This window comes from Oncorhynchus masou, chromosome 15, assembly GCF_036934945.1.
Source record: "Oncorhynchus masou masou isolate Uvic2021 chromosome 15, UVic_Omas_1.1, whole genome shotgun sequence".
NCBI lineage: Eukaryota > Metazoa > Chordata > Actinopteri > Salmoniformes > Salmonidae > Oncorhynchus > Oncorhynchus masou.
The window spans coordinates 44,549,013-44,569,510 of record NC_088226.1 but is presented as its reverse complement, the minus strand read 5'-3'; the positions used below and the strand labels follow the sequence as shown (position 1 = coordinate 44,569,510).

General features: G+C 42.1%; 1 protein-coding gene across 1 annotated transcript in view; it reads right to left on the bottom strand.

Moving 5' to 3' along the window:
- LOC135556283 (carboxyl-terminal PDZ ligand of neuronal nitric oxide synthase protein-like) overlaps positions 1–20,498 on the bottom strand; it is a 232,936-nt gene that overhangs the window by 115,745 nt on the left and 96,693 nt on the right. Inside the window, exons 3-4 of the mRNA XM_064989358.1 lie at positions 7,177–7,269; positions 3,674–3,732 (exon numbers count right to left, since the gene is read on the bottom strand). Of these exons, the coding sequence (XP_064845430.1) occupies positions 3,674–3,732; positions 7,177–7,269 (152 nt within the window). The remainder of the gene's footprint in view (positions 1–3,673; positions 3,733–7,176; positions 7,270–20,498) is intronic.

Here is a 20,498-nt window from a genome sequence, read left to right as displayed (position 1 = left end):
ATAGCCCGCACTGGGCTGTGCTGGCGAACCGGGGACACCATGCGTAAGGCTGGTGCCATGTACGCCGGCCCGAGGAGACGACTGGAGACCAGATGCGCAGAACCGGCTTCATGGCACCTGGCTCGATGCCCAGTCTAGCCAAGCCGATACGGGGAGCTGGTATGTAGCGCACCGGGCTAAGCACACGTACTGGGGATACCGTGCGCTCCACCGCATAACACGTTGCCTGACCAGTACGACGCCCTCTATCTCCATGGTAAGCACGGGGAGTTGGTGCAGGTCTCCTACCTGACTTCGCCACACTCCCTGTGAGCCCCCCCAATAAATTTTTGGGGCTGCCTCTCGGGCTTCCTTGCCAGCCGTGTTCGCTCGAAGCACTGGCTCCCATTACCTGCTGCCTCTGCTCTCCTGGCTGCCCCCACCTGTTCCCATGGGAGGCAATCCCTTCCCTCCAGGATCTCCACCCATTTGTAGCAACCCTTGCCGTCCAAAACGTCCTCCCATGTCCAGGAGTCCTGAGCTCGCTGCTGCCCGATACCACGCTGCTTGGTCCTTCTTTGTTGGGTGTTTCTGTAACGGATGCCGTCTGATAGAGAGGAGGACCAAGGTGCAGCGTGGTAAGTGTTCATGTCTTTTTAATAAACAAACACTCACACTGGAACAAAACAATAAACGATTTGAACAAAACGAAACAGTACAGTGTGGCCCAAACACTCACAAGGAAACAAACACCCACAACCCAAAAGTGAAACCCAGGCTACCTAAGTATGATTCTCAATCAGGGACAACAATTGACAGCTGCCTCTGATTGAAAACCATACTAGGCCGAACTCAAAAACCAACATAGAAAAACAAACATAGACTGCCCACCCCAACCATACTAAAACACAGGCAAAAACAAAGGAACTAAGGTCAGAATGTGACACACCTTTGCCAGCAATTACAGCCTAAAATCTTCTTGGGCATGACACTACAAGCTTGGCACACCTGTATTTGGGGAGTTTATCCTATTCTTCTCTGCAGATCTTCTCCAGCTCTGTCAGGTTGGATGGGGAGTGTCGCTGCACAGCTATTTTCAGGTCCCACCAGATATGTTTGATCAGGTTCTAGTCCGGGCTTTGGCTTGGCCACTCAAGGACATTCAGAGACTTGTCCTGAAGCCAGCGTTGTCTTGGCTCTGTGTTTAGGGTCGTTGTCCTGTTGGAAGATGAACCTTCGCCCCAGGTCCTGAGCACTCTGGAACAGTTATTCATCAAGGTTCTCTCTGTACTTTGCTCCGTTCATCTTTCCCTCGATCTTGACTAGCCTCCCAGTCCCTGCCACGGAAAAACATCCCCACAGCATGATACTGCCACCACCATGCTTCACCTTAGGGGTGGTGCAAGGTTTCCTCCAGACTTCACGCTTGGCATTCAGACCAAAGAGTTCAATCTTGGTTACATCAGATCAGATAATCTTGTTTCTCATGGTCTGAGGGTCATTTTAGATGTCTTTTGGCAAACTCCAAGTGGGCTGTCATTTTCCTTTTACTGAGGAGTGGCTTCTGTCAGGCCACTCTACCATAAAGGCCTTTCTCCCATCTTCAAAGAGGAACTCTGGTCAGAGTGACCATCGGGTTCTCCCCCGATTTCTCAGTTTGGCAGGGTAGACAGCTCTAGGAAAAATATTGGTGGTTCCAAACTTCAATTTAATAATGATGGAGGCCACTGTGTTCTTGGGGACCTTCAATGCTGCAGACATTTTTTGGTGTCTTTTCCCAGAACTGTGCTTTCGACACAATCCTGTCTCGGAGCTCTACAGACAATTTCTTCGACCTCATGACTTAGGTTTTGCTTTGACATGCACTGTCAACAGTGGTACCTTATATAGACAGGTGTTCGCCTTTCCAAATCATGTCCAATCAATTGAATTTACCACAGGTGGACACCAATCAAGTTGTAGAAACATCTCAAGGATGATCAATGGAAATAGGATGAGCTCAATTTCGAGTCTGAATACTTATGCAAATGTTCTGTTTTTACTTTGCAATTGTGGGGTATTGTGTGTAGATTGAAGAGTGTGCAAAGCTGTCATCAAGGCAAATGGTGGCTACTTTGAAGAATCTCAAATCTCAAATATATTTTGATTAGTTTAACACTTTTTTGCTTACTACATGATTCCATATGTGTTATTTCATAGTTTTGATGTGTTCGCTATTATTCTACAATGCAGAAAATAGTAAAAATAAAGAAAAAAACCCTGGAATTAGTTGATGTTATGAAACTTTTGTGACTGGAACTGTATGTGTGACACTTGTTTTGATTCAGAATGGACCATTATCATGCACCTGTATCGAAACAGGGGCAGGGGAAAAAAGACATGTCATTTTTTGACACCACACTCCAAAAAAAGCAAATTCTGCCAGTTCTAGTTTTGCCTAATCTTGATTAGTGTCCAGTCGTATGGTCCAGTGCTGCAAGGAAAGACCTAGTTAAGTTGCAGCTGGCCCAGAACAGAGCGGCATGTTTTGCTCTTAATAGTAATCAGAGGGATGATATAAATACTATGCATGCCAGTCTCTCTTGGCTAAGAGTTGAGGAGAGACTGATTACATCACTTCTTCTTTTTATAAGAAACATTCATGTGATGAAAATCCCAAATTGTTTGCATAGTCAACTTACACACAGCTCTGACACACACTTATCACACCAGACATGCCACCATGGGTCTTTTCACAGTCCCTCAATCCAGCACATATTCAAGAAAGCGTACAGTATTATATAGAGCCCTAATTGCATGGAACTTCCTTCCATCTCATATTGCTGAAATAAACAGCAAACCTGGTTTCAAAAAACAGATAAAGCAACACCTCTCGGCACAACGCCTCTCCCATATTTGACCAAGATAGTTTGAGTTTATGCATTGATATGTAGGCTACGTGTGCCTTTTTTTTATGTAGTTCTGTCTTTGTGCTGTTCTTGTCTATTGATGTTCTGTATTATGTAATTCTGTATTATTTTTCATGTTTTCTGTGGACCCCAGGAAGAGTAGCTGCTGCTTTTGCAACAGCTAATGGGGATCCTAATAAAATACTAAATACCAAATCTATGCCCTTAAATAGCGAATGAAGGACGCTTTTCCCCGTGGTTTATTTTCCTACCAGTTAGGTGGGCTATACTCTTGTTGTAAATATAAGCAATGTGCTTACTATTAGGAAAGTTGAGAAATAAATATAGTAGGCCTAGCCTATAGGAAGCTGATGGGATCCTCCTCTTTTTATTAGCGGCCATCACTCTGTTTTCTCCCGACATTGCACAGCCTGTAGAAATGTTGCTCAACATGAGCTCATGGGCTCTCATGAAGTGTTTGATTAAATCTTCAAAAATATTGATGTCAGAGTGATTAGAGGGACACTAGAGTGCTGACTACCAGGCAGTTAGCAAGTTTTTTAGCATGCCAATGACCAGCAGCAGCATCAGAGCTTGGAGAAGCACAATTTCCGTGACTAAAGGTCATGTGGAATTTGACTGCATTCATGACTCGTGACCGCCGGTGTGGTGGTAATATGGTCACCGCAACAACCCTAGTTACGACACTAGCTGTCACCATAGTAATCACCTCGGCCCCGCCTTGACCTGACATGCCCTCTGTTGGGACAAACTTACTGCTGTAAGATGGTGTTGAAGAGTCTTACCTGTAAATGGGATCCTGCATTACCATCATCTTACTCTCATCCCATGTCCATTCCTTCTTCTGTGGAAAGACAGAATAACACTAGTTTAGTGAGGAGTGTGTGGAAGAGAGTCAGCCAGGGGTTTGTGTCTGTTAGGGAAGTGTGTGAGAGAGGCTAAGGCGGAGTGAGAGGAGGCCAGGTCCTCTGTGAGGTACCTTGACACCTACATCAGACACTTTAAGATTAGGCTGTCGCCACTAACTACCACTACTGTAATTTAACATGATGTCTCAGATTGCCATGGTAATTAACTTTGACCTTGCTGGGCTGGATGTTGGGCTCAAGGACTGGAAATATTGATTATACTGAGCCAATCGATCCACAATCCACAAGGTGAATACAGCAGTTATCGAGCTGTGATGTTCCATTTAGATATTCTGCTCTCTCTGTCTCTTTCGGTCTCTCTCCTCTTCTTCGCTCCACCTCTCCTATCTTTCTTACTCACCAGTCGTTCTCTTTGGCCACTTTTTTTTCGTTCTCTCTCTAGCTCTTTCTCTAGTCTCTCTCTTTCTCTCACTTGCACTCTTTCTCTCACTTTCCCTAGCTTTCTCTCGCTCTCGGTCTCTTTTATTATCTCTCTCTGTCTTTCTGTCATTCTCGCTCTCTCTTTCTCATTCTCTCTATTTCTCTCTATACTGGGCTTCATCCCAGTTTACTGAGATAATATATATGTCAAAAGGAGAGCGATTGGAATTATTTCTCCATTTGATTTTCATTTCCCCACCAACACACTATTTCCACTCAAACATTTCTATTTTCATTCCTCCATTCTGTGAGATGTAAATGAGGCAGTATCTGGACGAGTTGAAATTTCATCCCTGGCCAGAGAGCAGGCTGAGAGACAAAGCAGACACAACCCATTAGAGCCCCATTCAAACCACAATACATTTCATTCACTGTACAGCTCATAATAACAATATACTGTCTGCTTAGAGGGCCTCACCAGAGTCTGAGGCGCTTCTCTCTTTTTTTCCACAGGGGTTATCGAGGGCAATTATCCTTCACGGTCTAGTGGTCACTTCCTCTATTCCGCCCTTCCTCCTCTCTCTATTCCCTTTCTCTTCCTTCTATATTCTTTCCTCCTTTTTTCATTCCCTCCTTCCTCCTCTCTCTGTTCTCATTTTCCTCCATAAGTTATATGGTTCCCATATAAAGGTAAGGGCCTTGGTCTGTGTGGACTCTAAAGGGTAATCCATTCTGCACTGGAATGACTTTGATATAGAAGACTTGCTGGCAGTTTGTGTTCAAGTATTGGGTCTCATTCTCCCACTCCACTGACTGCATAATTAATTCCACATCCACAGAGTTTTTTTGGCTGGGATGTGTAGGGAGGTGAGATATAGGCCATTGGACCCCCGAGGAGCAGATAGGCCGGTGCACCCTCGAGGACATGGAAGCATCCATTGGCATTTAGAGTGGGATAGAGTGGAGAAATGCACAGCACACACACACACGCATGACTTGTCCTTTGTGTGGTTTAACTTAGAGGTGTGCCCTGGAGGACCACTAAGAACAATGAAGGCCTGCCTGTAATCAGTGTGAGGGAGGGAGGAGGAAGCTAATGCAGCTAGGGGATATTTATACCCAGGCCACATACCTCCTCTTTGTAGCCATCCTCCACCTTCCACCCACCCTCTACTCCTCACCATTGTTAAAGGTTGTTCAGGCTTGTTAAAATGTTCTACAGAGGCTAAATGCATTACAGGTTTCTATAGAGGTAAGTGGGCATGGCAACTAAAACCCTCACAAACTTTTACAGATGCACAATTGAGAGCATCCTGTCGAGCTGTATCACTGCTTGGTATGGCAACTGCAACTCCCGCAACCGCAAGGCTCTCCAGAGGGTGGGGTGGTCTGCCTAACGCATTACCGGGGGCAAACTACCCTCCCTCCAGAATACCTACAGCACCTGATGTCACAGGAAGACCAAAAAGATCATCAAGGACATCAACCACCCAGCCACTGTCTGTTCACCCCGCTATCATCCAGAAGGGGAGGTCAGTACAGGTACATCAAAGCTGGGACCGAGAGACTGAAAAAGAGCTTCTATCTCAAGGCCATCAGAGGCTGCTGCCTATAGACATAGACTAGAAATCACTGGCCACTTTAAGAAATGGAACACTAGTCACTTTGATAATGTTTACATATCTTGCATTACTCATCTCATATGTATATACTGTATTCTATACTATTTTACTGTATCTTAGTCACTTTAATAATGTTTACACATCTTGCATTACCTATCTCATATGTATATACTGCATTCTATACTATTCTACAGTATCTTAGTCCATGCTGCTCTGACATCGCTCGTCCATATATGTATTCTTAATTCATTCCTACTTAGATTTGTGTGTATTGGGTATATGTTGTGAAATTGCTAGATATTACTTGTTAGATATTACTGCACTGTCGGAGCTAGAAGCACAAGCATTTCGCTACACCCACAATAACATCTTCTAAACATGTGTATGTGACCAATACAATTGGATTTAATTCTTAGCCCTCAGTCGCTGCCTTGAGCCGTATCTAACTGATTTGTACAGTCCTCTCTTTAGAAAACACTGGCTGGAGAGAGGAAAGAAAGGAGAGAGAGAGAGGAGAGAGAGAAAAAGGAGGGAGAGGAAAGAAAGGAACATCTCCATAAAGGACTCTAAACAATCGAAGGTCGAGGACGTTAGGAGAGTAGGAGACATCTGCTGAATACCAGTGGCTTCTTTATGCTTGTTTGCATACCATGGATTATGACTGTACTTCTAGCTTGGCTTTAATAGTGAACTGTAGTAAAACTGAGAGACAGGAGAGAGGTCACCCAAGGTAATCCCAGTCTAACTACTGGCAAGAATTATAGTAAACCTAGCTCAGTGTAGAACTGCTATAAAGAAAGCTTTATAGAGAGAAAGACGGGGTGAGTGAAATAGGGGACGCATTTTTAGCAAAGGACGGATTTGCTCCTGTCCTGCACTCTACCTTGTCTCATGCATTGTTTATCAGGGCACAGATTCACTCCTCTCTTCCATTCTACCCTATCTGGAGCGTTATTTAGCAGGGCACAGATTCACTCCTCTCTTCCATTCTACCCTATCTGGAGCGTTATTTAGCAGGGCACAGATTTGCTACTCTGCCACTCTACCCTGTCGGAAACATTAGTTTAGCCAGGCACATATTCACTCCTTTCCTTCACTCTACCATGTCTGGAGCTTTATTTAGCAGGGCACAGATTCACTAATCACTCCCTCTCACTGCTGGTGACAGGATTTGAATTCCACTCACTCCTTAACAGAATCCCAGGATATGACACACCTCAGTAATGGCTGAGTGGGCACAGTTTGACAGCGGAGGTTAGGAACAACACAACACCCATCCACTCTACTCCCTGCCCCTAAGCTCCAGACAGTCACAAATGTAAAGATATTAACAGGTTGCAGAAAAATAAATAAAAGACTCACTATAAACAGACTCACTTTTTTCTTTTTTCTTAGTGCCACCTTCACTCCATCCACTGAGACTATGATGTTGACCTTCTTCTTCTTTATGTTTTTCACTTTGAATTCATACTGTGGAAAGAAAGATTGATTAACATTAGTAACGATATAAAATTGAGAGATAAATGGATTCACTTTTAATTAGAGAAGAATGGATGAACTGTTCAATGGTAGTTAGGGATACTATAGCTATCACATAGGTTGCTGTCATTTCAGCTGCGTGATGTGATTGTGTGTTAGCTTTAGTTGGCTAGTTAGGAGCGGGAAAGAAGTAGCTAGCCTGTATGGCAATGTGTTTTTTGCTTAAAACAGTAGTCACCAACCTTACTTGAGTCGAGATCACTTTCCAAATGCAAGCCGAGATCTACTGTTCAGATGTTTTTTAACATTACTTAAAAAGCGTAAGCCTATGCAACATAACATAATTAAAAACAGTATTGTAGTAATGAGGTTTGTGCAGTAGGCTATAGGCCCAAAACAATATCACCACATATTGGCCTTGCTTGAATTGCCCTGCTAATGCACTGATGTTCTTCTCACCTCAAATCAAATCAAATTGTATTGGTCACATACACACGGTTAGCAGATGTTATTGTGAGTGTAGCAAAATGCTTGTGCTTCTAGTTCCGACAGTGCAGCAATATCTAACAAGTAATATCTAACAATTCCTTCCCCAACAAATACCTAATACACACAAATCTAAGTAAATGAATGGAATAAGAATATATACATATAATATATGGATGAGCAATGACAGAGCGGCAGAGTGAAGATGCAATAGATAGTATATAATACAGTATATACTGTACATATGAGATGAGTAATGCAAGATTAAAGTGGTATTATTAAAGTGACAAGAGTTCCATTTATTAAAGTGGCCAATCATTTCAAGTCTGTATGTAGGCAGCCGCCTCACTGTGCTAGTGATAGCTATTTAACAGTGTAATTGCCTTGAGATAGAAGCTGTTTTTCAGTCTCTTGGTCCCAGCTTTGATGCACCTGTATGGACCTTGCCTTCCGGAAGGTCGCGGGGTGAACAGGCAGTGGCTCGGGTGGTTGTTGTCCTTGCTAATCCTTATGGCCTTCCTGTAATATCGGGTGCTGTAAGTGTCCTGGAGGGTAGGTGGTCTGCCCCCGGTGATGCATTGTGCAGACCGCACGATCCTCTGGAGAGCCCTGTGGTTGCAGGCGGTGCAGTTGCCTTACCAGGCGGTGATACAGCCTGACAGGGTGCTCTCAATTGTGCATCTGTAAATGTTTGTGAGGGTTTTAGGTGACAAGCCAAATTTCTAAAGCATCCTTCCTCAGTGCCGTTGAGCCTACTTCACCAGACTGTGTGTGTGGGTGGACCATTTGAGTTAGTCAGTGAAGTGTATGCAGAGGAACTTAAAACTTTCCACCTTCTCCACGGCTGTCCCGTCGATGTGGATAGGGGAGTGCTCCCTCTGCTGTGTCCTTAAGTCCACGATCATCTCCTTTGTTTTGTTGACGTTGAGTGAGAGGTTATTTTTATGACAACCCTCCCAGAGCCCTCACCTCCTCCCTGTAGGCTGTCTCGTCGTTATTGGTAATCAAGCCTATTACTGTTGTGTCGTCTGCAAACTTGATGATTGAGTTGGAGGTGCACATAGCCACGCAGTTATGGGTGAATAGGGAGTACAGGAGGGGGCTGAGTACCCACCCTTGTGGGGCCCCAGTGTTGAGGATCAGCGAAGTGGAGATGTTGTTTCTTACTTTCACCACCTGGAGGTGGCCCGTCAGGAAGTCCAGGACCCAATTGCACAGGGTGGGTTTGAGACCCAGGGCCTCAAACTTAATGATGAGTTTGGAGGGTACTATGGTGTTGAATGCTGAGCTATAGTCAATGAACAGCATTCTTACATAGGTATTCCTCTTGTCCCGATAAGATAGGGCAGTGTACAGTGTGATGGCGATTGCATTGTCTATGGACCTATTCGGGCGGTAAGCAAATTGAAGTCGGTCTAGGGTGACAGGTAAGGTAGATGTGATCTGAACATGGACTCGTCTCTCAAAGCAATTCTCAGATAATTAAAAAAAGTATATTTCAACATTTGAGGTAGGCTACATGATCACACCGGTAATCAGTGTTTCCTCTAAGCTGTGGTTGCACACGTGCCCCAGGACTACCTTCTTCTGCACTGAGAAGCACTAGATTGAACTTCACTCAACTTTCTAGAGTGTTCCCCGTAAGTTAGCAATACCAATGTTTCCCTTTACTGTGCGAATTGTGATCAAATCAACGCGATATTAGCCCCTTTCAATGCAACATACCGAAACAAAGTGAACTATGCAAGACTTAGTATGCAAAACTGTCGTTGTAGGCAGAATGCATTGGAGTAGGATTCTATTAAATTGACAGGCATGACTAAACAGTCTACAGTTGAAGTCGGAAGTTTACATACACCTTAGCCAAATACATTTAAACTCAGTTTTTCACAATTCCTGACATTTAATCCTGGTGAAAATTCCCTGTATTAGGTTAGTTAGGATCACCACTTTATTTGAAGAATGTGAAATGTCAGAATAATAGTAGAAGGAAATATTTATTTCAGCTTGTATTTTCATCACATTCCAAGCGGGTCAGAAGTTTACATACACTCAATTAGTATTTGGTAGCATTGCCTTTAAATTGTTTAACTTGGCTCAAATGTTTTGTCTAGCCTTCCACAAGCTTCCCACAACAAGCTGGGTGAATTTTGCCCCATTACACCTGACAGAGCTGGTGTAACTGAGTCAGATTTGTAGGCATCCTTGCTTGCACATACTTTTTCAGTTCTGCCCAAAAATGTTCTATGGGATTGAAGTCAGGGCTTTGTGATGGCCACTCCAATACCTTGACTTTGTTGTCCTTAAGCCATTTTGCCACAACTTTAGAAGTGTGCGTGGGGTCATTTGGAAGACCCATTTGCGACCAAGCTTTAACTTTCTGACTGATGTCTTGAGATGTTGCTTCAACATATCCACATAATTTTCCAGTTTGTGAAGTGCACCAGTCCCTCCTGCAGTAAAGCACCCCCACAATATAATGCTGCCACTCCCGTGCTTCAGAGTTGGGATGGTGTTCTTCGGCTTGCAAGCCTCCCCCTTTTTCCTCCAAACATAACGATGGTCATTATGACCAAACAGTTCTATTTCTGTTTCATCAGACCAGAGGATATTTCTCCAAAAAGTACGATCTTTGTCCCCATGTGCATTTGCAAACTGTAGTCTGGCTTTTTTATGGCGGTTTTGGAGCAGTGGCTTCTTCCTTGCTGAGCGGCCTTTCAGGTAATGTCGATATAGGACTCAATTTACTGTGGATATAGAAACTTTTGTACCCGTTTCTTCCAGCATCTTCACAAGGTCCTTTGCTGTTGTTCTGGGATTGATTTGCACTTTTCACACCAAAGTACGTTCATATCTAGGAGACAGCACGCGTCTCCTTCCTGAGCGGCATGACGGCTGTGTGGTCTCATGATGTTTATACTTGCATACTATTGTTTGAACAGATGAACGTAGTACCTTCAGGCATTTGTAAATTGCTCCCAAGGATGAGCCAGACTTGTGGAGGTCTACAATTTTTTGCCTGAGGTCTTGGCTGATTTCTTTTGATTTTCTCATGATGTCAAGCAGAAGTACTGAGTTTGAAGGGAGGCCTTGAAATACATCCACAGGTACACCTCCAATTGACTCAAATGATGTCAATTAGTCTATCAGAAGCTTCTAAAGCCATGACATCTGCTTTTCTGGAATTCTTCAAGCTGTTTAAAGTCACAGTCAACTAAGTGTATGTACATTTCTGATCCACTGGAATTGTAATACAGTAAATTATAAGTGAAATAATCGGTCTGTAAACAATTGTTGGAAAAATTACTTGTGTCATGCACAAAGTAGATTGCCATCGACATGCCAAAGCTATAATTTGGTAACAAGACATTTGTGGAGTGGTTGAAAACAGGTTTTAATGACTCCAACCTAAGTGTATGTAAACTTCTGACTTCAACTGGATCTGTGCCATTCACTTTGAACTAGACTGTTTTTATAGCATGAGCAGTTGTGAGTAGATGTGCTTGTTTTGAGATCAAAGCAATAGTAACATATAGCGAAGTGCACATTTGTACATTTGCTCATATCCTTTGCTAGATAGTGAGTTATTAGCCCAGTCATATATCATTTGTAGCCAGCAATGGGGGAGTGATTGCTTCCTACAAGACATCAAAATGGTGTGCATTTCTAGAAATCTTATTTTTTTGTCTTAAATGAGAAGTGTTGTATTTTGAGACAGGCTTGAATAAATTGACCAAATTACCACAAATTACCAAAAGTATGTGGACGCCTTCTTGTCAAACATCTCATTCCAAAATCATGGGCATTAATGGGGATTTGGTCCCCCCCTTTGCTGCTATAACATCCTCCACTCTTCTGGGAAGGCTTTCTACTAGATGTTGGAACATTGCTGTGGGGACTTGTTTCCATTCAGCCACAAGAGCATTAGTGAGGTTGGGCGCTGATTTTGGGCGATGAGGCCTCGCTAGCAGTTGGCGTTCCAATTCATCCCAAAGGTTTTCGATGGGGTTGAGGTCAGAGCTCTTTGCAGGCCATCAAGTTGTTCCACACCAATCTCGACAAACCATTTCTGTATGGACCCCAATTTGTGCACGGGGGCATTGTCATGCTGTAACAGGAAAGGGCCTTCCCCAAACTGCTGCCACAATGTTAGCAGCACTGGAACTAAGGGACCTAGCCTGAACCATGAAAAACAGCCCCAGACCATTATTCCTCCTCCATCAAACTTTACTCTATTGACACTATTCATTGAGGCCAGTAGCATTCTCCTGGCATCCGCCAAACCCAGATTTGTCCGCCGGATTGCCAGATGGTGAAGCGTAATTCATCACTCCAGAGAACGTGTTTCCACAGCTCCAGACTCCAATATCGGCAAACTTTACACCACTCCAGCCGACGCTTGGCATTGCGCATGGTGATCTTAGGCTTGTCTGCGGCTGCTCGGCCATGGAAATCTATTTCATGAAGCTCCCAACAAACAATTATTGTGGTAACATTGCTTCCAGGGGCAGTTTGGAACTTGGTAGTGAGTGTTGCAACCGAAGACAGATGATTTTTACACGTTAGGCGCTTCAGCACTCAGCGGTCCCGTTCTGTGATCTTGTGTGGCCTAACACTTTGTGGCTGAGCCATTGTTGCTCCTAGATGTTTACACTTCACAACAACAGCACTTACAGTTACACTTACAGGGCATCTCCAGCAGGGCAGCAACTTGACTAACTAACTTGTTGGAAAGGTGGCATCCTATGACGGTGCAACATTGAAAGTCACTTAACTCTTCAGTAAGGCCATTCTACTGCCAACGTTTGTCTATGGAGATTGCATGACTGTGTGCTCAATCAACACTCGCTGCCTGCTCTGAGTCTGAGGCTGGGGCCTGCCAGGAAACTCATCCTCTGCTTAACCCTGAGGAAGAGGAATAATCTGCTGACCACTACCTTTTACCAGGCCAGCGGCTAACAGACAGCTGGGATTGATTGACAGGCAGAGACAGGAAGACAGACAGCCAGGAAGGCAGACAGACAGAGGGGTAGAGACAGACATACAGACAGCACATGTGTTTGAGCATGTGTGTGGATACTGCATGTGCATATTTGTTTGGCTTGTGTGGGCATCTGAATGGCCTCATTTTTTATTGGTATTTTTTAAGGAGCAGGGCTGTCCCACTCCTTTTGTAATGTTATAGGTTTATTGAAGAGATAGTAAAGTGTTGGAATGACAAGAGTAGGATGAGCCAAAGGGCAGTGGGCCGGATTTGAACCCATGCCGACTCCAGCATACATGTGCGTTGTGATCAGAGTCTTTAACTGTTGGACCACACAGGCCATACGAAAATATCTATCTAATGGCTCTAATGGCTCACTGGGCAGCTGGCACATACAGTATATGCATCTATGCAGCGTCAATCATCAGTCAATCACATCAATTAGTCTGGTCAGACAGGCTAGTAAAGAGGCGCCACATCACATTCACTTTCAATTTCCAATCTATATTTACTTCTGATGATGGGATGTTCAACAACACATGAAATGACCAAATACATTGACCTAATTACGACAGTTAACGCTGCAATGGCTCCCTGCAAAAAAAGCCAGAGACCATAAATGTTTGTGCTGTCATTTTGAAAATTAGATCTTGTGAAATAAACAGGGCTTAGAAGACTAATCCTTCCCTTAGAAAAACTTTTAATGTAAATACTATACGGTGTGTGTCTCAAAATTTGATTCATTTAACATTTAGCCTTCATATTGCCAGAAAAGCAGGTCATTATTTCCTAAAGGTCGGCTCCAGCCGTTTGCTCTGTAATCCATTTAAGCAATAACAACACTATCAGACAAACGTAATGCCATCTTCAGTATCAAATGCTATTTTCAGACACATACAAATACCATTCATATCATCCAATGAATGACAGAGCCATTCATCAATGACTGCCAAAATAATAAACATTTTCACAGAGGTTGGATGCGGCATTTTACCTGCATTTCGTCTTTCACACACACGTATGAAAGTACACACGCACACACACACACACACCCTCAGACAGTAAAACTCTGCAAAAGGTGTCTTTCAGAAGTCTGCCAGCTAGTACACGAGTTCAGTGTGCCAGCATATGCATGGAAGGGTCCGGTCTTAAAGAAATAGTTGCCTTATGAAAGAGCATACGCTTTTAATCTTTAAAGGGGCAATCTGGACTTGAATTAGTGACAAAGTGGTATCCCTGCCGCTGTTTTAGTAAAACGCTGAGGGATCGGGCTGGAGAAATGTAACTACTCATAGACAGAAATATGGTTCAAAGGAATGAGTATAGTTTTGACCATGTTTTGAAGCAATACAGTGTTTGTTTACATTTACATTACAAACAATGGATTAAAACAAGTTTATATCTTGGGTTCTGATGGGATACAACAGTTGAACTAAGCTCATGAGGCATTTATAAGTTACAGTATATTAATAGGTATACTGTATATCAGTAATTTATAAGTACAAAAAAAATGCATGTACAGTAGTAACTGTGGATTGCCCATTTAAAGACTTTATGAAGTAGTCCTTGAGAGAAATTGTGGTGTGTGTGTGCATGCTGCCTACACACACACACGCAAACGCACACGCACAGACACACACACGCAGTCCCTGAGCAGCAGTGTGTGTTACTCCCCAGGGGCCAAAGTGATCCATGAGGGCTCTAATTCAATCCTAACAAGTAGAATTCGTTTGGATTATCGAGCAGGAACCATCAGGTAGATCAATCACCTCTCCTCCTGAGAGAGAGTGGGAATACGGGAGAGAGGAAGAGGGGGGGATAAGTGAGAGGGAGAGAGTTTGAGTGAGGGTCCGTGTGAAAGAATGAGGTCAAGAAAGAAAGAGAAACTGGTAATGGTTTGAGGAATGTAATATTTTGACTGAGTTGACTGTCTGGGAGAAAAGGTAAGAGTGAAATCTCCAATTTCCAATATCTAAAACCCTGATAATTTTACTGAGACAGAGTTGAGCAGCCAGACACCTGCCTTCTGCCATCTGCCCTTTTAAATAACAGATTGGCTGTTAAACACAACCTAGTGCTCAAACTACACCAGGACGTTCTAGACCCTACGCACTAGTGGACATATAATAAGATTAGATAAGTTAAAAGTTATCCACTGGGCATGCACTGGTGGAATCAATGTTGTTTGCACGTCATTTCAATTAAATTACGTTGAACCAACATGCAATAGACGCTGAATTGATGTCGGTACCCAGTGGGTAATAGCTCCATCTGGCCCTCTAGTCAAGATGGACTTTGTGCCATTTTCCTAGAACTATCCAATAATTTCAGATCTCCACAAGTGGCTAGGAATCGATTTGCGATTGGGCGACTGTGTTTTAAAACAAGTCATTAAAACCTAAACCACTTAAACTCATATTACTATGATCAAGTTTGGGGCATTTCCATCTAAAAGGACCCATGAGTGCCAACATGTGAAGTTCATAGGAGCATATAAAATTGGATTTCAAATGATAGCTAAGAGTCTATATTTTTGAGAAATTAACACATACACATTATTCAACCATTTTCCATCCAAACAATTTGGAAGAAGCAAAAGATTCGATTTTGGGCCAAACAGATGGAAAAGGGGTCTTAAAAAAACAATAATGTTGATGTAAAGACCACTGCCTACTAATATCAACACTTACTGTATATTTAGTTTTGGACAAATTACTTGCCTTCTGTAAGTTTAAGAAACATTGTCTTGTGCCTTGTAATTCCGTTACCAAAAACTCACATATCTTTAAGATATTTTCTAATTTGTCTCCCTCATGGGGACAATGAAAGTTCATGCATTAGAAGTAACAAGTAAAGGTAGACATACCAATTAGTTATAGTGTTTTACTGATATCAAGTTTGTTTATGAAATCACCAAAAAATCTGTTATGAAATTACTGCAATTGAATTGGCTACAATGGGAAATCATAGTAGTCACCTGCTACTGTCTTCCCTTCCACTGGCATACTGTTATGTTAAAATCAAATCTCATTTTATTTGTCACATGCACCGAATACAACAGGTGTGCTTACCGTGAAATGCTTACTTAACCAAAAATGCAGATCAAGAAATAGAGTTAATAATTATTAAATAAACAAAGGTAAAAAATAAAATGAAAAGTAACACAATAAATAACAATAACGAGGCTATATACAGGGGGTACCAGTACCGAGCCAATGTGTGGAGGTACAGGTTAGTCAAGGTACAGGTTAGTCAGCTCATAACTCTTTTTTTCTCTCTTTCTGTCGTCTGGTGTTCAAAGCAAGACTGAAAACAGTCTGGACTACACTTCCCTCTCATTCTCCATTTCTCTCTCTCTCTCTCTCTCTGTCGCTTTCACTCTCTCTTCTCTCTCTCTCTCTCTCTCCAGTTAATGCCACCTACCATGAGAACTACCACCTACCCTCTTTCCATTTAGTGTGATGAGCATCTTCAGCCAACCGACCCTGGACATTTGGTCAGTCCGTCCATTTGGTCAGTCCGTCCTGGCCGGACCAAATCTGAAGCAATCCTAGATGTCTATATTTCACAAGTTTGGACAGCATAGTACAGTACAGCAGAGCACAGTAGAGAACGGTAGAGTACAGTAAAGTAAAGAAAAGTATAGTACGGTAGAGTACTGTACAGTAGAGTTCAGTACAGCAGAGCACACTAGAGTAGAGTACAGTATAATGTACTATACTGTACTCTACTCTACTGTGCTTATACTGTGATGTCCAAACTCCTGAAACATAGACATCTATGATTGTTTCATATTTGCTCTAGTCTGGACCAACCAAATGTGGTCTTGTTTGGGGGTAGAACTCATTACAATATAGCCAGTGTGTACAATAACACCCAAATATGCATAATAATGATGTTTGTGTACCTATTCAGGATTCTTCACCATGAAGATAATGATATTCATATCCATAATAATGCATTTCTGTATAGTACAGATCAGGGATCCATAATATAATTCCAATACCGTTATTCTGTTACATGTTGTAAATCCACTTCACCTACTGTAGTCCACTTCACCTAAAAAAAAATTTTTTTTTTAACTCAATGCGCCATGTCATAGCTGACACACCATTCTTTCTGCAGATATCTTTAAATCTTAATTCGGAGCAGATATTTAACAGAGTTTTGGGAAAATGTGATCTGAGGGAGCTTTTACTGTAATCCTGTTACCAAACTTTGCATCTGCACAATTCTTCCAGTAAAAGTGTTTTAGTAAAAATGTGTGTAAATTGTTCAAAGTAGTCCTTGTGCATCGAGTTGTACAGTTTGTTAAACTTTGAAATCAATGATTTTTATTTCACATACATTTTGAAGTGAAAAATCTGAGTCAAAGTGTAATTCCGTTATTGTGCAATTGCCCTTTGTGTTATGTTGTTTGAAGAGAGAGGCCTTTGGCCTTCGATTCCCACACAGAGATGCTATGTGTCCATGGCTACCGGAGTTACAAGAGCGAGAGTGGTTTCCATAGCGAGTCGTTAGAATATCACAATGTCCTCCAGAAGTATTAATCTAGAAAAACAAATTACCATGTCATCATTATTTTCTCTCTTTCTGTTTTTCTCTCATTTTCTTAATCTCTTCCCGTTTGTCTCTCTCTCAATTTCTCTCTCTTCGTCTCTCATATCTCACTAAGGACGTATGACTTGGAGAAATAGAGGGAGAAAGAGAGCGATAGAGTCATTTCAGTAAGCCATGACACCCACCATCTCAGATCATTCAGAAATAGTTTCTGTAGTTAGAAACAGAGAGCATTCCTACACCATTATTTTGTTGAATTTATGTTTTATCTCTGTGAAATTAAGGCAATTAATTGACCCCAAATTGGCCCTTTTAATTTATAGGATACACCTAATATTCAATAAATACATTACCCAACATCCAATTTGGACCATAATTCTTCCTACCATTGAGTAAAACATGAGAAATAAAATGGTAAAAAGCCACCCACGGATTCTCCACACCTCACACCAATCCCACCTTAACAACCAGTATACTGTATCAGTTCTCTATGTCTGACAAGTAGTATGGAGCTGTGGCTTGGGATATTGCTTCTTCATTCTATGTAATGTATTCCTTGTGAATCTTGTGATCCATTTTGTTGGTCTCATGTTTATTAAATGTATTACAACATTTTCTTTGCAACTTGGGTAGAACACCAATAGCTTTTGCTCATGATGAAAGTAAATTGTCCAGCCAGTCCATGAAAGCAATTCAATGTGTCCTTCTATTGGCAAAGTAATGCCTCAACCAAACACTCTTTGAATTGTCCAACAAATGGCAGCTCTCTGAGGGGGCTATCCCTATAGTGCAATTCTAATACGAATACTTTTCTTACAAAAATGTTATAGTGACTAAAATGTTGTGACAACTGTTAACAAAATAATACAATTATAAAACCTTGCATTTCTTTAAATACAAATATTATAAAACACCTCTATATGTAGTGTGATTCGTGACATTTACCATTAAATCCAGCCAAACCTAATACCATTACTATTGCGAAACACTTTGTATATATTAGGGATCCCCTGCTGCCAGGGCAGCAGCTACTCTTCCTGGAGTCCAAACACATTAAGGCTCTTACATTACACATAAAACAAAAGATAAAACAGTACATCATATAACATTATTACACCACTACATATCTACAATACAAAATGAATAATACCACCATACAATATTATTTCAATGTGCTTGTGTGTAGAGTGCTGGTGTTGTGTGTGTATGTGTGTGTCTGTACCCGTGTGTGTGTGTCTCTTCACAGTCCCCGCTGTTCCATGAGGTGCATTTTTATCATTTTTTAAAATCTGATTCTACTGCTTGTATCAGTTGCCTGATGTGGAGTAGAGTTCCATGTAGTCATGGCTCTATGCAGTACTGTATGCCTCCCATAGTCTGTTCTGGACTTGTGAAGAGACCTCTGGTGGCATGTCTTGTGGGGTATGCATGGGTGTCCATGCTGTGTGCTAGTAGTTTAAGCAGACAGCTCGGTGCATTCAGCTTGTCAACACATTGTTAAAAAGTAGTCAATCTCTCCTCCACTGAGCCATGCGACATGTATATCATAAATGTTAAGTCCCTCTTTGTGGCACCTGACCACATGACAGATCAGTAGTCAAGGTGTGACAAAAATAGGGCCTGTAGGATCTGCCTTGATATAGTGTTGTTAAGAAGGCAGAGCAGAGCTTTAATATGGACAGACTTCTCCCCAACTTAGCTACTGTTGTATCAACATGTTTTGACCATAACAGTTTACAATCCAGGATTACTCCAAGTAGTTTAGTCATCTCAACTTGCTCAATTTCCACATTACTCAATACAATAGTTGAGGTTTAGGGTTCAGTGAATAATTTGTCCCAAATACAGTGCGTTAAGTATTTTTTAAATATATTTCGGACTAACTTATTCCTTGCCACCCTTTCTGAAACTAACTGCAGCTCCTTGTTAAGTGTTGAAGTAATTTCAGTCGCTGTAGTAGCTGACATGTAGAGTGTTGAGTCATCTGCATATATAGACACTAAAAGCCAGTGGCTTGTCGTTAATAAAGAATGAAAAAAGTAAGGGGCCTAGAAACCTGTCCTGGGGAATTCCTGATTCTACCTGGATTATGTTGGAGAGCCTTCCATTAAATAATACCCTCTGTGTTCTGTTATACAGGTATCTTTGTATCCACAATATAGCAGGGGGTGTAAAGCCATAACACAAGTTTTTCTATCAGCAGACTATGGTCGATAATGTCTAACAAAACAGCCCCCACAATCTTTTCGCCATCAAGGGTTTGAAATAGGCTGATTGGTTGGCTATTTGAGCCAGTAATGGGGGCTTTACTATTCTTTGGTAGCGGAATGACTTTTGCTTCCCTCCTGAGGGCGCACACTTTCTAGTAGGCTTCAATTGAAGATATGGCAAATATACAGTGTGTGTTTGGGATTTTTACCATTGAAGACCATTAGCGACCATAACATTGAAACCATCAGAACTGCAGAAGACAAATGGTTTGCTCGTTCACCAAGAATGGTCTAACTAATCCAGACCTATTTGGAATGGAATATATCCCCACACACAGGGGCCGTTTACTGGACACAGATTAAGCCTAAGAGAAGGACAAACTGAATTTCTTTAATGGAGGACCGGCTTGAATTGTAAGGATGACCGCACAATTTATTTTCATCATGAGCAAAGGCTATTGGGTTTCTACCCAAAGTTGCAATGAACATGTTGTGATCCCGTGTGGCTCAGTTGGTAGAGATTGGCACTTACAACACCAAGGTTAATGGGTCTGATTCCCATGGGAGACCAGTTGGAAAAAGTATGAAGATGCTAAATCTCTTTGGAAAAGAGTGTCTGCTAAATGACTCAAATGTTCACATGTAATCCATTTCATAAACACAAGAGATCAGCCAAATGGATAAAAGGGTGTAGCAGTAGCAGCAAAAGCATCACCAGATTCACAGGGAATACATTACGTAGGATGAAGAAGCAATACGCCAAGCCACAGCTCTATACTACTTGTCAGACACAGAGAACTGATACTATATACTGGTTGTTGGGTGCGGGATTGAGAATGATCAGTGGGCAAGTGGCTCCTTATAAGGAAGCTGTGGGGCTCACTTTCATTCAACACTTGACCTGTTTGTCTCCAAAGTTTCATGTTTCATTCTGGGGAGTGGTTGCGATACTACAGCAGCAGCCAGTAGAAAGGAGATGT